Source organism: Crinia signifera, chromosome 7 (assembly GCF_055691185.1).
Source record: "Crinia signifera chromosome 7, ASM5569118v1, whole genome shotgun sequence".
Classification (NCBI taxonomy): Eukaryota; Metazoa; Chordata; class Amphibia; order Anura; family Myobatrachidae; genus Crinia; species Crinia signifera.
Window position 1 is genome coordinate 128,777,137 of NC_139223.1, and position 11,365 is coordinate 128,788,501.

General features: G+C 42.4%; 1 protein-coding gene across 1 annotated transcript; it reads left to right on the forward strand.

The window, feature by feature from the left end:
- The first annotated feature begins 2,773 nt into the window (after positions 1 to 2,773).
- LOC146020570 (uncharacterized) lies at positions 2,774 to 6,850 on the forward strand. The gene is made up of 2 exons (XM_083153794.1): positions 2,774 to 3,451; positions 5,002 to 6,850. Exons 1-2 carry the CDS (start codon positions 2,904 to 2,906, stop codon positions 5,615 to 5,617), a joined length of 1,164 nt encoding a protein of 387 aa, XP_083009920.1. The 5' UTR covers positions 2,774 to 2,903; the 3' UTR covers positions 5,618 to 6,850.
- Positions 6,851 to 11,365: the final 4,515 nt, after the last annotated feature.

An 11,365-nucleotide genomic window follows, 5' to 3' on the forward strand; every position in this document is an offset into this window, starting at 1 on the left:
TGGAGTTTCCAATCCCGGGATTTCGGGATTAGACTGCGCATGCGCAGTCTAATGCCGGCCAGCGTCTGAGCGTGTGCTCAGACACTGCCCGGCTTCTCCCTTCCCGGCAGTACATCCCTGCGCAGCGTGACGAGTACAGAGGTCACTCTGCGCAGGCCAAGCAGCTGCACAGAGCCAGTGTGGCTCTGTGCAGCATGCGTTTGCCCCTGCCCACCAACCCGGCTGGCTCCCCAGAAGTCCGCCCCCCCACCCCCGGCTCGCTGCCCGCCCCGCTAGCTGCTACCCGCCCATCCACCCACCCTCCAGGCCGGCTCCCCGCCCATCCATCCGGGCGGCTCCCCGCCCATCCACCCGCCGGCTCCCCTGACGCCCGCCAACCCACCCGGCTGCCTGGCTCCACAGACACCCGGCCGGCTGCCCACCCACACACCCGGCCGCACCGCACCCCAGCCCACATGTAAGTAAATATGCGGGGCGGCCGGGGTGCGTTTTTTAAATTAGGGAAGCCAATCCCGGGAATCCCGGGATTAGGCATTTTTCAATCCCGAAATCCGGGATTGAAAAAATGCTCCGGGATTGGTTTCCCTAATCAGCAGCCACCAGGAAGGAGATGTGAAAATAAAGTAAAAAGCCGTATTATTTCCACGCTTGATCAAATAGCCTATATTTTGTAAGGCTACTACACATACCAAAATCACTCAGCTCGCCAGTCTCATGCAATATGGTGTATAGATGATTTAGCTGGAAATAAATGATCTTTTAAACTCTTAAACCATATTACTGGCAACTTTGGCTTGTCGCCTTTAATTGAGTTTTAATCCAAGGTGTGGTGCATTTATTGTCTGTCCACGTGGGTTAGATAGACCCCTCTGTATAGATGGTTAAACACATGTAGACTGCACTCTGCACCTTGCTTGAAACATGGCGAGAGAAGTGGTCCACATGCTCTTGTGTCGACATTGACACATCAAACCACCTGAAAAACTGAAGATCACCTTTTCCATGTCAACATTTTGCTTGTTTTAACCTTTTGTCAATGTCGACCTTTTGACTCTCGCCCTAGACACTGTCGACCCTATAATCCATACCGGTCGGTGCTGCAGTCAACACTGCTTAGGACTGATTGAGGAAAGCTCGAACACCAATTTGGAAGACTTGTGCAGATATGATGACCTAAAGTGTAATGACATTGGACTTTGGTTATGCTTTTACTACTGTACAGCAATCTTGGTTATTTATTAAGTCACCGGATTTGACTACATTGTACATATATTTTCTTGCTCTTTGGGAATCTTTCTGAAGGAGGCTAAGGTGTATTAATTATCACAACTACCATCATCAATCATCATGTTGCAACTTTACCCTGTGATTTATAGGAGGCATGTGGTATTAACCTCTTCGCTGGCACTCCCGAAAATCCTCGGGAGTGCCACTGCATGCGCTACCTCCTGCTGGGCAGCGCCGCTGAGTGCTGAGATCATTGCTGTGCTCAGCTTCAGCCGCTGTCCAGCCCTGCCTATTTCCCCCCCAACTGTGTGCGGCGTGACCTTGCTAATGTCGCGCCGCACATAGCCGGGTTGCCTGTGGCAGGGCCGGGCAGCGGCTGATCTAGTGCATGGCCCCTGGAGTGCTCCCAAAAAAAAAACTTGCTCTGTGGGTAGCGCTCCCTAAAGAAAAACCCGCCACTGAAGGGGTTAATGAGATCCTAATTAGATATGGGTGTGAGTTATATTATAATTGAAATTGCCTGTATGTTTGACATATGAACTATGATTTGCATTGTTCAAAGAACCATTTATGATCAGGTATATATGTTTTATTAATCCTAGCCATGTATTCAACTATTTCATACCCTCCCAACATCTGAAGGTCAGAAACCAGAACAAATTCAGAAATGGGGTTTGGTCTCATGGAAAGGGTGTGTGGCCATGCCCCCTTTTCTATAATTTCAATGGAGAGTGTGCGACTCAGAAAACCTGTACAAAGCCCTTTTTGGCTGGTACAGGCCAAAATAAAACAGTACTGTACTGGCCATAAAGGTACAGTTGGAGGGTGTGCTATTTCTCTTATTTATTGCCCGATCCCCTGATCCTGAATAAAGATTCTGAAGGATGCCGGGAGTGTTAGTTATTTGATTTAAATTAGTGGTTTGCTGAGTGGAACACATTTAGACAAATACACTTCTCATCACTAAAGAGAAAATCTTTAGGACACTACTAATACTGCTTTTTCATTGCCAGAAATATCCTGGGGTATTGTACATGAATAACCCAGGATATTGTGCAGGCAAACGCACTGAGTTGAAATGAACCGAGTCGTGTGACCCGGTTAGCGAGCAGACACGGACTCAACACAGATTGCAGTGCCGTGTATATGAATAACCTTGGTCAATGCAACCCTGGACCTGTTTATGTGCAATGAAATGAGATCATCTTACAGCACCAGCTCAGGACCCGCTCCTCTGATGTCACCTGTCTGGCATTATGGCAGTTATGGACAACAATGTGATAGGGTCATAAGCCATGTTTTATCCCAGTTTAAGCCAGGTACAACATCCCTGGTGCTCTTTGGTATAAAAGCTAGATAATTGAGCTTCCCATCAACACATAACACCTCTTGGGTTGTAAGTTTCATCCATGAGTTACATTTGAACAGAAGTTATTGTAATCTTCGGGAAATGAAAGTATTGCTCTCTATTGTTTCCTGTTATTTTATGCCTCAGAATATAGAGTACAGAAAAGGCACGCCTATTGTGGGAAATGAAACTAAAGTGTTCAGATGTTTGTAAATGGAAAGTGAAATATCCTGAGTTATTTGTTGCTTTATAAGCAGTCAGAGACCAGCTTCTGTCTAGGTCAGAGACATTCTAGGCTGCTCTAAGAAATTCTAGGTGGCTTAAGAAAATGGAGGAGAATGGGAAGGCAGTGGAAGTTCGTGATAGGACCTTAACCATCCTGAACGATGCTCTGAGGAAGAAGGACCGGCTGCTGGTGGAGTCGGGAGTGGAATATGAGTACATTAAGGGATTTGAAGACATTACATTCATCACAACAGAGATGGTAGAAAATATAATAGATGCTCTGCAGAATGCAACACTTTTGAATGATGATAGCTCAGAGAATGGCGATGCCTTTGCTGATGTATATCATGGTCCAAATAATACTGTTATTAGCTTATGCCAAGCATTTTGGGGGAAAAAGGAGTACCTGGGATTCTCCTCTTGTCCCGGGGCATTAATCCTAGTGGCTGCACATATATGGAAGTATTGTACTTCTGGAAGTTTAAGGATAATGGACAAAATTTCAAAACCAATTTTGCAAACCCCAACAGCTGATGAGATCTGTGCATCATTTGAAGTCTGGATGAACCACAAAGGAGACTATGTAAATGGTTCTTACAACTGCTGTGGCGAGAAGACTAGGGACTGTGTGTGTGAGGAATCTGAGATGAGGTAAGACATGTCTGTTTATTGGTGGAAACTATGGCTTACAATATCGCCGTGTGTGTGTGTGTGTGTGTGTGTGGAAACTATGGCTTACAATATCGCCCTGTGTGTGTGTGTGTGGGGGGGGGGGGGGGGGGGGGGGGCGCACGTCACTGAAAGATATATCATTCAATGTGTAAGCACTATGGGGGTTATTCTGGTTCACTTGCAAAGGCACAATCACTCTAATGGACAAAACCATGTGCACTGCAGGTGGGGCTGATGTAATGTGCAGAGAGAGTTAGATTTGGGTGAGGTTTGTACTTCAAACTGATATCTGTATTGCAGTGTACAAATAAAGCAGCCAGTATTTACCCTGCACAGAAACAATAAAATACCCAAATCTAACTCTCTCTGCACATGTTACATCAGCCCCACCTGCAGTGCATATGGTTTTGTCCATTAGAGAGTGATTGTGCCTTTGCGAGTGAACCAGAATAACCCTCTGTCATTCATACATATATATATGTATCTCATATTTGCCCACCCTCCTGCATTCTGCAGTAGACTCCCTGAAATAACAGCAATCTCTCTAATTTCACCTAGCCTATAATACACATTTACAATTTTGGGGAAAAAAGGAATGAGATATAGATACATTAACATTAAACCATCAGCACCATGTTATATCACTTTACCAAGTATAGTAGCTCTTACTAAATGCTTTGGGGCTCATCTACATTTGGATATAAGTCATTTTACAAGGTTCCTCTCAGATGTAGCAGTACACACCCACTCTTCTAGGTGCCACATTCATAATATTTTTTCACAATCTCTCCGTATATGGAACTAGACACGCCCTTTGGGTGGAGCATGACACGCCCCCTCAATGGGGTGCTGTGCACAATTCTGCTACCAACTATAATTTCCCTGAAAATAGTTTTCAAAGGTAGGCAAGCATGACATATATAATAAAATCACACACACAATGCAATTTAGATTTTAATTTAGTACACACCCAACACAAATCTTATACTGCTTTCACATTGCAGAAATGGATAATGACACGGTATTCTTAAATGGGACTTTAAAACGGGTCTGATCCTTGAGACCTTTCACATTGCAGGTGAAAACCGTTTTAAAAATCATTTAATACCATTCAAACATTCAACCCGTTTAACCCCCAAGGGACACGTTTCAAGCCATTGAAATAGAGCTGTTCAAACTGCCAAAAAAAACGACTTTAAAACGTGTAGGACTCTGCTTTTTAACCGTGTTGAAATACCAGTTAACTTTAACCGGTAAATCAACTCTGGCACTTTCACATTGCAGCCTTTAACGTTTTAAAATGGAAAAACAACGGCAATATACCGTTTTAAAAGTGCGATGTGAAAGGGGTATAAATGTTAAATCTGCTATCAAAGCTGAACCAGACCCCTATTTCCTAGCTAATTATGTATAGAAAATGTAATTGGGCACATAAATCTAGTTATATGTATAACATTTATTATAAGCTGCTTTTATTACTGTATACTATTTCAATAGCTCCAATGCAAATAAATGTTCTATTTTTGTAGATTTTCTTTTCTGCCCTGTATGAGTGAAGATCAGAAGAAGCTGGCAGATCAGACAAAGCAAATAGCTGTGAATATCCTTCTGGATGCGCAGAGGAAACATCTCCTGGTAGAAAGGGCTGACATCTCACATACAATGCAGTCAGTGGGCCTCCCTGTCATCACTGGGGATATAGTAACAAAGCTCACCACAAAACTGCAATGTATGTCTTTGAAAATTGACAACAGACCCAGAGAAATGTTAATGTTTGCTTACATCCATCCCAAATCTTGTAATGTCATTCATTTGTATCCACCCTTCTGGCAAGAAAAGGAATACCTAGGCCGGGGGTCTCGCCCTGGAACATTAATCCTCCACATTGCACACCTACTGGGCTATAGAAATATTTTAAACAGCACCACTTTGCGTCAACCAGAGGAAGCAAAAGATTGTCAAATGGATTCACTGACTGCTGATGACATTTGTGCGGCATTTGAAGTATATATGAATCACTCAAAAGAATATATTGATGGATCCTACGCCTGTTGTGGGGAGACAGCCCAGGATTCTGTGTGTGAAAAGTCTATCATGCGTTCAGGTTTAATGGAAAGTGAAATGTGTGTAGAATATGCTCAGTAACTTACACTGTTACTATTACTAACACTTTACTCTCCCAAATATCCTGTGTTCTTTAGAGAAATGGTCACTTTCCTCCAGGGCATAACACAATCACTAGGTCTCATAGCAAAATTTACAGGGTGAGGGCTGGGGAGGGGCTGGTTCATGTGCCGCTGGGTAAAGTTTGGGCTTACAGTACTTGTAATGGACATCTGGCCTCTGGAATGCATGGACCAAACACAGATGTACTGTAACCCACAGCTTGCAATTAATCATTGAATATGTAAAGAAAAAAATCTGTATGTGTATATATATATGTGTATATATATATGTGTATATATATATGTGTATATATATATGTGTATATATATGTGTGTATATATGTGTGTGTGTGTGTGTGTGTGTAGAGAGAGTGAGTTTCTGCTTCTCTATTTTAGATAGGAGCCTACAAAAGCTTACATGGCAGATACAGACCTTAGAGCAGAGTATATATGTTTTTCCTAGTTAAAAGCCTGTCAAAATGATGGCTTCTGAAATGTACTTTCACTTTGAGCTGTGACAGTTTTTACTTCCACTTTGAGTTTTTAGCTCACAAACACTCCGCTCCACTTGTCCCTATCTGCTTCATTTCCAATCTCTGTCTTCACAGCGGTCTCTCCATATCCAGCAAGTTTGAAACAGATCAGTGTCCCTGCAAAAATTGCTTTCACTTCCTATTGTGAGATGTTTTAGCACACAACAGCCACATACACATACCTCCCAACATGGCCAGGAGGGCCAGAATGTTCTATTCCTGGAATTCCCTCTCAATTTATGATTACCATTATCTGTGTGGAGACACCATTCTTATCAATGAACATGTTTAAATCATTTGATGGCAACAATCATAAATAAAAACAGAGCATTCTGTCCCTCCTGGAATGGGTCATGTTGGAAGGTATGCATACACATTAGGAACACCCGCTATCGGTGGGGGGTGCCGGCATTGGCAATTGCATACATACTTGTTGATGCCGATTCTGAGGTGAGTGACAGTGGCGGTAGGGGTGGAGGTGTGTTGTAGCGGTGGCCGTGCAGCCAGTGTGTATGGGGCATTAGTGTTCTTTTAATATGTTTTTAAGCAAAACTGCAGCTCACACCGAATCAGGCCCAATGTGCAATATCAGATTTGAAACACAAGATGGATTTCAGCAATATAAGATGTGTGACCCAAGGGGACATATTGGGGGAAATTTACTAAAGGAAATTTGTAAAAATAGGTGTATTTGTATCCAGAAATACACTTATTTTTGACATTTACTATCCCAAAAATACGGCAATTTGTAGTCGTAGTGATGTGTTATCAATACGAATACGAATTGCCATATTTTCGGGATAGTAAATGTCAAAAATAAGTGTATTTCTGGATACAAATACACCTATTTTTTACAAATTTCCTTTAGTAAATTTCCCCCATTCTCTCCTTCCAATCTGTGAAAGAAAAATGTGATTTACTGAATACACATTGTTATATGCAGCCTGAAACCCACCGTTCTGCGTTGGTCGGTAAAGCCACACTTGCCTTCACACAGATGATAATGTAGCTGTTCGTGATGTATATCTTTTAGTATTGTTTAGATATTGACAGCGGAGTTGTTGCATCCTACCACTTCCTAGTTGCGGTTGAGACGTAGGAGGTGTGGAACAGCATTACCCATACCTAGACAATTCTACAGTAAACCTGTGTAAGCATTATGGGGTATATTTGCTAAAGCTTCTTAAAATAAAACAAGGTGATTTTGCCCATCGCAGCCAATTCAGAATCTGTCTATCATGTCTGTCCCTGTCAGAGTTAGAACTCAGAAAGCTCTGGGCAGGTACCTGTGCCGCATGGTTTTCTGATCAGAAAACACGCAATCAATTTTTTTTTTAAATGGGATACAGTGTATATCGGGAGCAGGTATACTCACGGTAATCCAAAATCGGGTACAAGGTACTCAAGTTTTATTTTCTACCTCGGTAAACCTCACGCTCAATGGAATTTCCCCGAAATCTCTGTATGGTTTCTTTATTTCATGTACGGAGAGCTGTGATTCTATTTGTTACTATTATACCCCTTTCAGACAGAAAAATCCCAAAAACCCAGGTATTTCCCGGATACAAAAACCCGGGTACAACTAGGCAGCAAGGGGCTGACCCCCTTTCACACAGAAGCAAAAACCCAGGTATTTCCCGTGTCGACCCCTTTCACACAGAAGCTGGATTTTTCCTGCAAAACTCTGTGTGTCATAAAAAAAGGACAGTTTTAAAGGCACACAGAGATGAGGTCATCAAAAGTGGGTGGTGACTGCTCACTGCATTGCAATAACCATGGCATGACACAAGGATATGTTGTAAACAAGTTTTATTGTTTTTATATACTGGAAGGTACATGTTACCTCACATTGCTGTCAGTATATTTGCAATGTTTGAGTACACTGTGGCATCTTTGACTATCCCAGTCATCTGTTTGCCGATATCCTCCTCCCCTCTCACTGCCAGCAGCTATCACCTCTTGCTTCTACCAGTGGGCCATGCTATCCTTTTTTCAGCTCCCTAATGACCTCAGAGGCCAGCTCCATTGCCATGCCCTCCCAGCCAATCAGAGAAGCCTATCCTCACAACCAGCCAGCAACCCACCAGGAGAGCCAATCAGTGCCTAACAATGTGTAATAATCCCAAAAACCCGGGTCGTTTCCTTTCAGACAGACAGCCAGCGACCCGGGTTTTTGGAATACAGACCCGGGAAAAACCCAGGTAAATACCTGGGTCGAAGTCCCGGAACTTTAGACCCGTGTTGACCCTTTCAGACAGAAGAAAAACCCGGGTCGACACGGCAAGAGCAGGGAAATTCCCGGGTCTTTTTTTTCTGTCTGAAAGGGGTATTATTCGGTTCTGGTTACTGAACTGTTCTGTGTACTCTGTACTGTCTTATTGTTTGGTGTATGTCCTGCCCGGTGGACCGCTTTTAACGCCCTATAACTAAAAGAGGAATAATAATTTCTGTAAAGTGCATTGAGTCCTTAAGGCGAATAGCACTATTTAAATAGTTATTAGTATAATAAAGAATAAAACAGTTCTACTAAAAAAAATTATGCACATTCAGAAGTTTCAAGCATGTGATAGACTCCCCCTTGGCAAGCTGGACTTTCACTTTTACGGTGAGCCATCTCTGAGATAAATAATTAAAATCACTTTAACCCCCTAGTCACACAGACTATGCTGTAGTGCATTATAAAAAAAGAGCTCATTTATTTATAGAAGATTCATTAATGGGACAAGCTCCATAGAAAATAAATATTTGTTTTGGCATCTACATAACTAGTCCATGTGGTTTGGGCCAGTTTGTTTACAGATTGGAAGATTCAGCTGGAACTTCCTTGCCCGCAAGGAACAGCCATATGTCTGGGATTCATCCAGAGTGATGTGCACGGCTGAAGAACCCTATTACAACAATTGTAGTTGCTAAATTCTAGTAGGTTAAAGGACCTTTCACACCCAGGGGAAGGAGCAAGGTCGGGAGCACATGCAATTTATCACATGCAACTCCCGGGCAGCTGCAGGTGGCGGATGCCCGCGACCAGAGAGCCAGGCGTAGGGCGCAGGGAAGAAAGCCACTGCCATCAGCGCCAGCACAAAAAAAAAAAAAAAGCCCATACAAATGAATGTGCAGCCACTGATTGAGATCTCGGGTGAAAATCGTGCCCAAATCGCATAGTGTATGGGGGCCTTAACAGTTGTTATTGATCCTATAAATGTTATGATGGGCTGTTTATTCTGTAACAGGCTCAAAATGTCATGCAGAGCCAAATATTTAAGAGATAAATGGTAATAAAATAATTTCTAATAAACACACAAGTTGCTGAATGTGTATAGCCAGCAGCTTAACACAAGAACACAATTAACAAAAGGCTTATCTCTGCGCAGGAGAAACAAGATGATAGGAGAAACTAATAATTATAGTGGTCAGTATGCAGAAGTCACTGCAGAACCGTGGTGCTCTCCAACATGGTCCTGCTATGACATTACTACCTTGTATCCAATGCAGGCTGCTGCTGTCACGGACAGGTAGTGCTGCTGAATATATGAGAGGACTTAGAGTTTGCTGTACTGAGCAGTGGAGACGTGGACCAGTAAAGAAATTGCCCATAGCAACCAATCATCATCATTCACATTTTATAGAAGATCAGTTATGATAAATAGCTTTGATGTATTTATCATAAACGATGTTCTATAAAATGTAAATGATGAGGATTGGGGAGGTATAACAAATAGAGTATAGAATGTTACCAGCATCATAATGTCGACATGGTGTAAATGTTAATATATTCAGTGTGTTGACATAATTGAATTTTAAGCTACATGTATACCTAACTAATAATGTGCCGACAGGATATTGTGAACATGCCAACATTCTGACCACGCCGACATAATGGATGTCAAAACAATGACTACATACCAAAATAGCAGCTTGTTAGGCTTCCTCTAGAACCAGGATACCGGTCTTTAGTCCGTGGTAGACATCTATGCGTTCTTACCCATTAACCCCTTCAGCGGTACTCCCGAGAATTTCCCAGGCTATGCTCATGTCCAGACTGGCAAGCCAGGAAATATATTTTTTTTTTTGGGGGGGGGTTTCCACTGTCTGCTTAGTGCCAGGCAGCACCACTCAGCTTCAGCCGCTGCCCAACCCCACCTCATTCCCCCCCCCAGCTGTGTGCGGCGTGGCTTGCCAACGTCACTCCACACACAGCCGGGTTGCCAGGGAGCGGCTGATGTAGTGCTCATGGCGCTGCCCGGCCCTGAGAGACAGTGGTGGGGTTAAAAACAACTAAAAACTAAAGTTTGTCTGGAATTTAAAGAGTGTCTGCCCCAATGTAACGTGCAAAAATGTCCTATAGATCGAAAGCTTGCAGCAGGGCCCTGTTACTGTAAAGTCTGTCACCCAGTTTTTTTTTTTAATCTCTGTTTACAATTGTAAAGTGCAATGGAATCTGCTGCGCTATATAAGAAACTGTTTATAGACAAACAAATAAATGGAGTAACATTTGGGTGGGGTGTGTTCAAAATTAAATCTAAATTGCAGTGTAAGCATAAAGCAGCCAGTATTTATCCTGCACAGAAACAAAATAACTCACCCAAATGTAATGCTCTGCACATGTTACATCTGCCCCACCTGCAGTGCACATAGTTTTCTCCATGAAAAGTTTGTTTTTGCAAAAACCAGCAAGAACTATTCTCCATGAAAAGTTTGTTTTTGCAAAAACCAGCAAGAACTATGCAGTTATACAGTTGGAATTAAGCTTTGCGAATAGATCATAAAATCTCAATACAATTTTAGGGGTATAACGTATAAAGAAGATTACCATAAGTGAGATTGTGGGACCTTGGGTACTAGTGTACATTATTAATTTTATCCCTTCTGGGAGCACGTGATCCACCTTTCTTTTCTGAAGGTTTATTTTAATAGTACATATCAGTACTAACAAAACTAACACTGCTTCACTGGCTTCCTCAATAAAAAAAGCCAATTTGGTTTGCACTGTATACGATTTTATTATGTTCTATTCTTGTAATAAGAACTGGATCAGACTATTCCTAAACAGTACAAAGTGTTGAACCCCTGTCTTTTACTACTGAAAGAAGTTCTAGAGGCAGTAAGAGGCTTTGTTGGTACTAGAGCAATATGTTACATGTCAATGCAATACCAAACAAAGTTTCACAAAATAGAAACCACAGGAAAGAGATTGG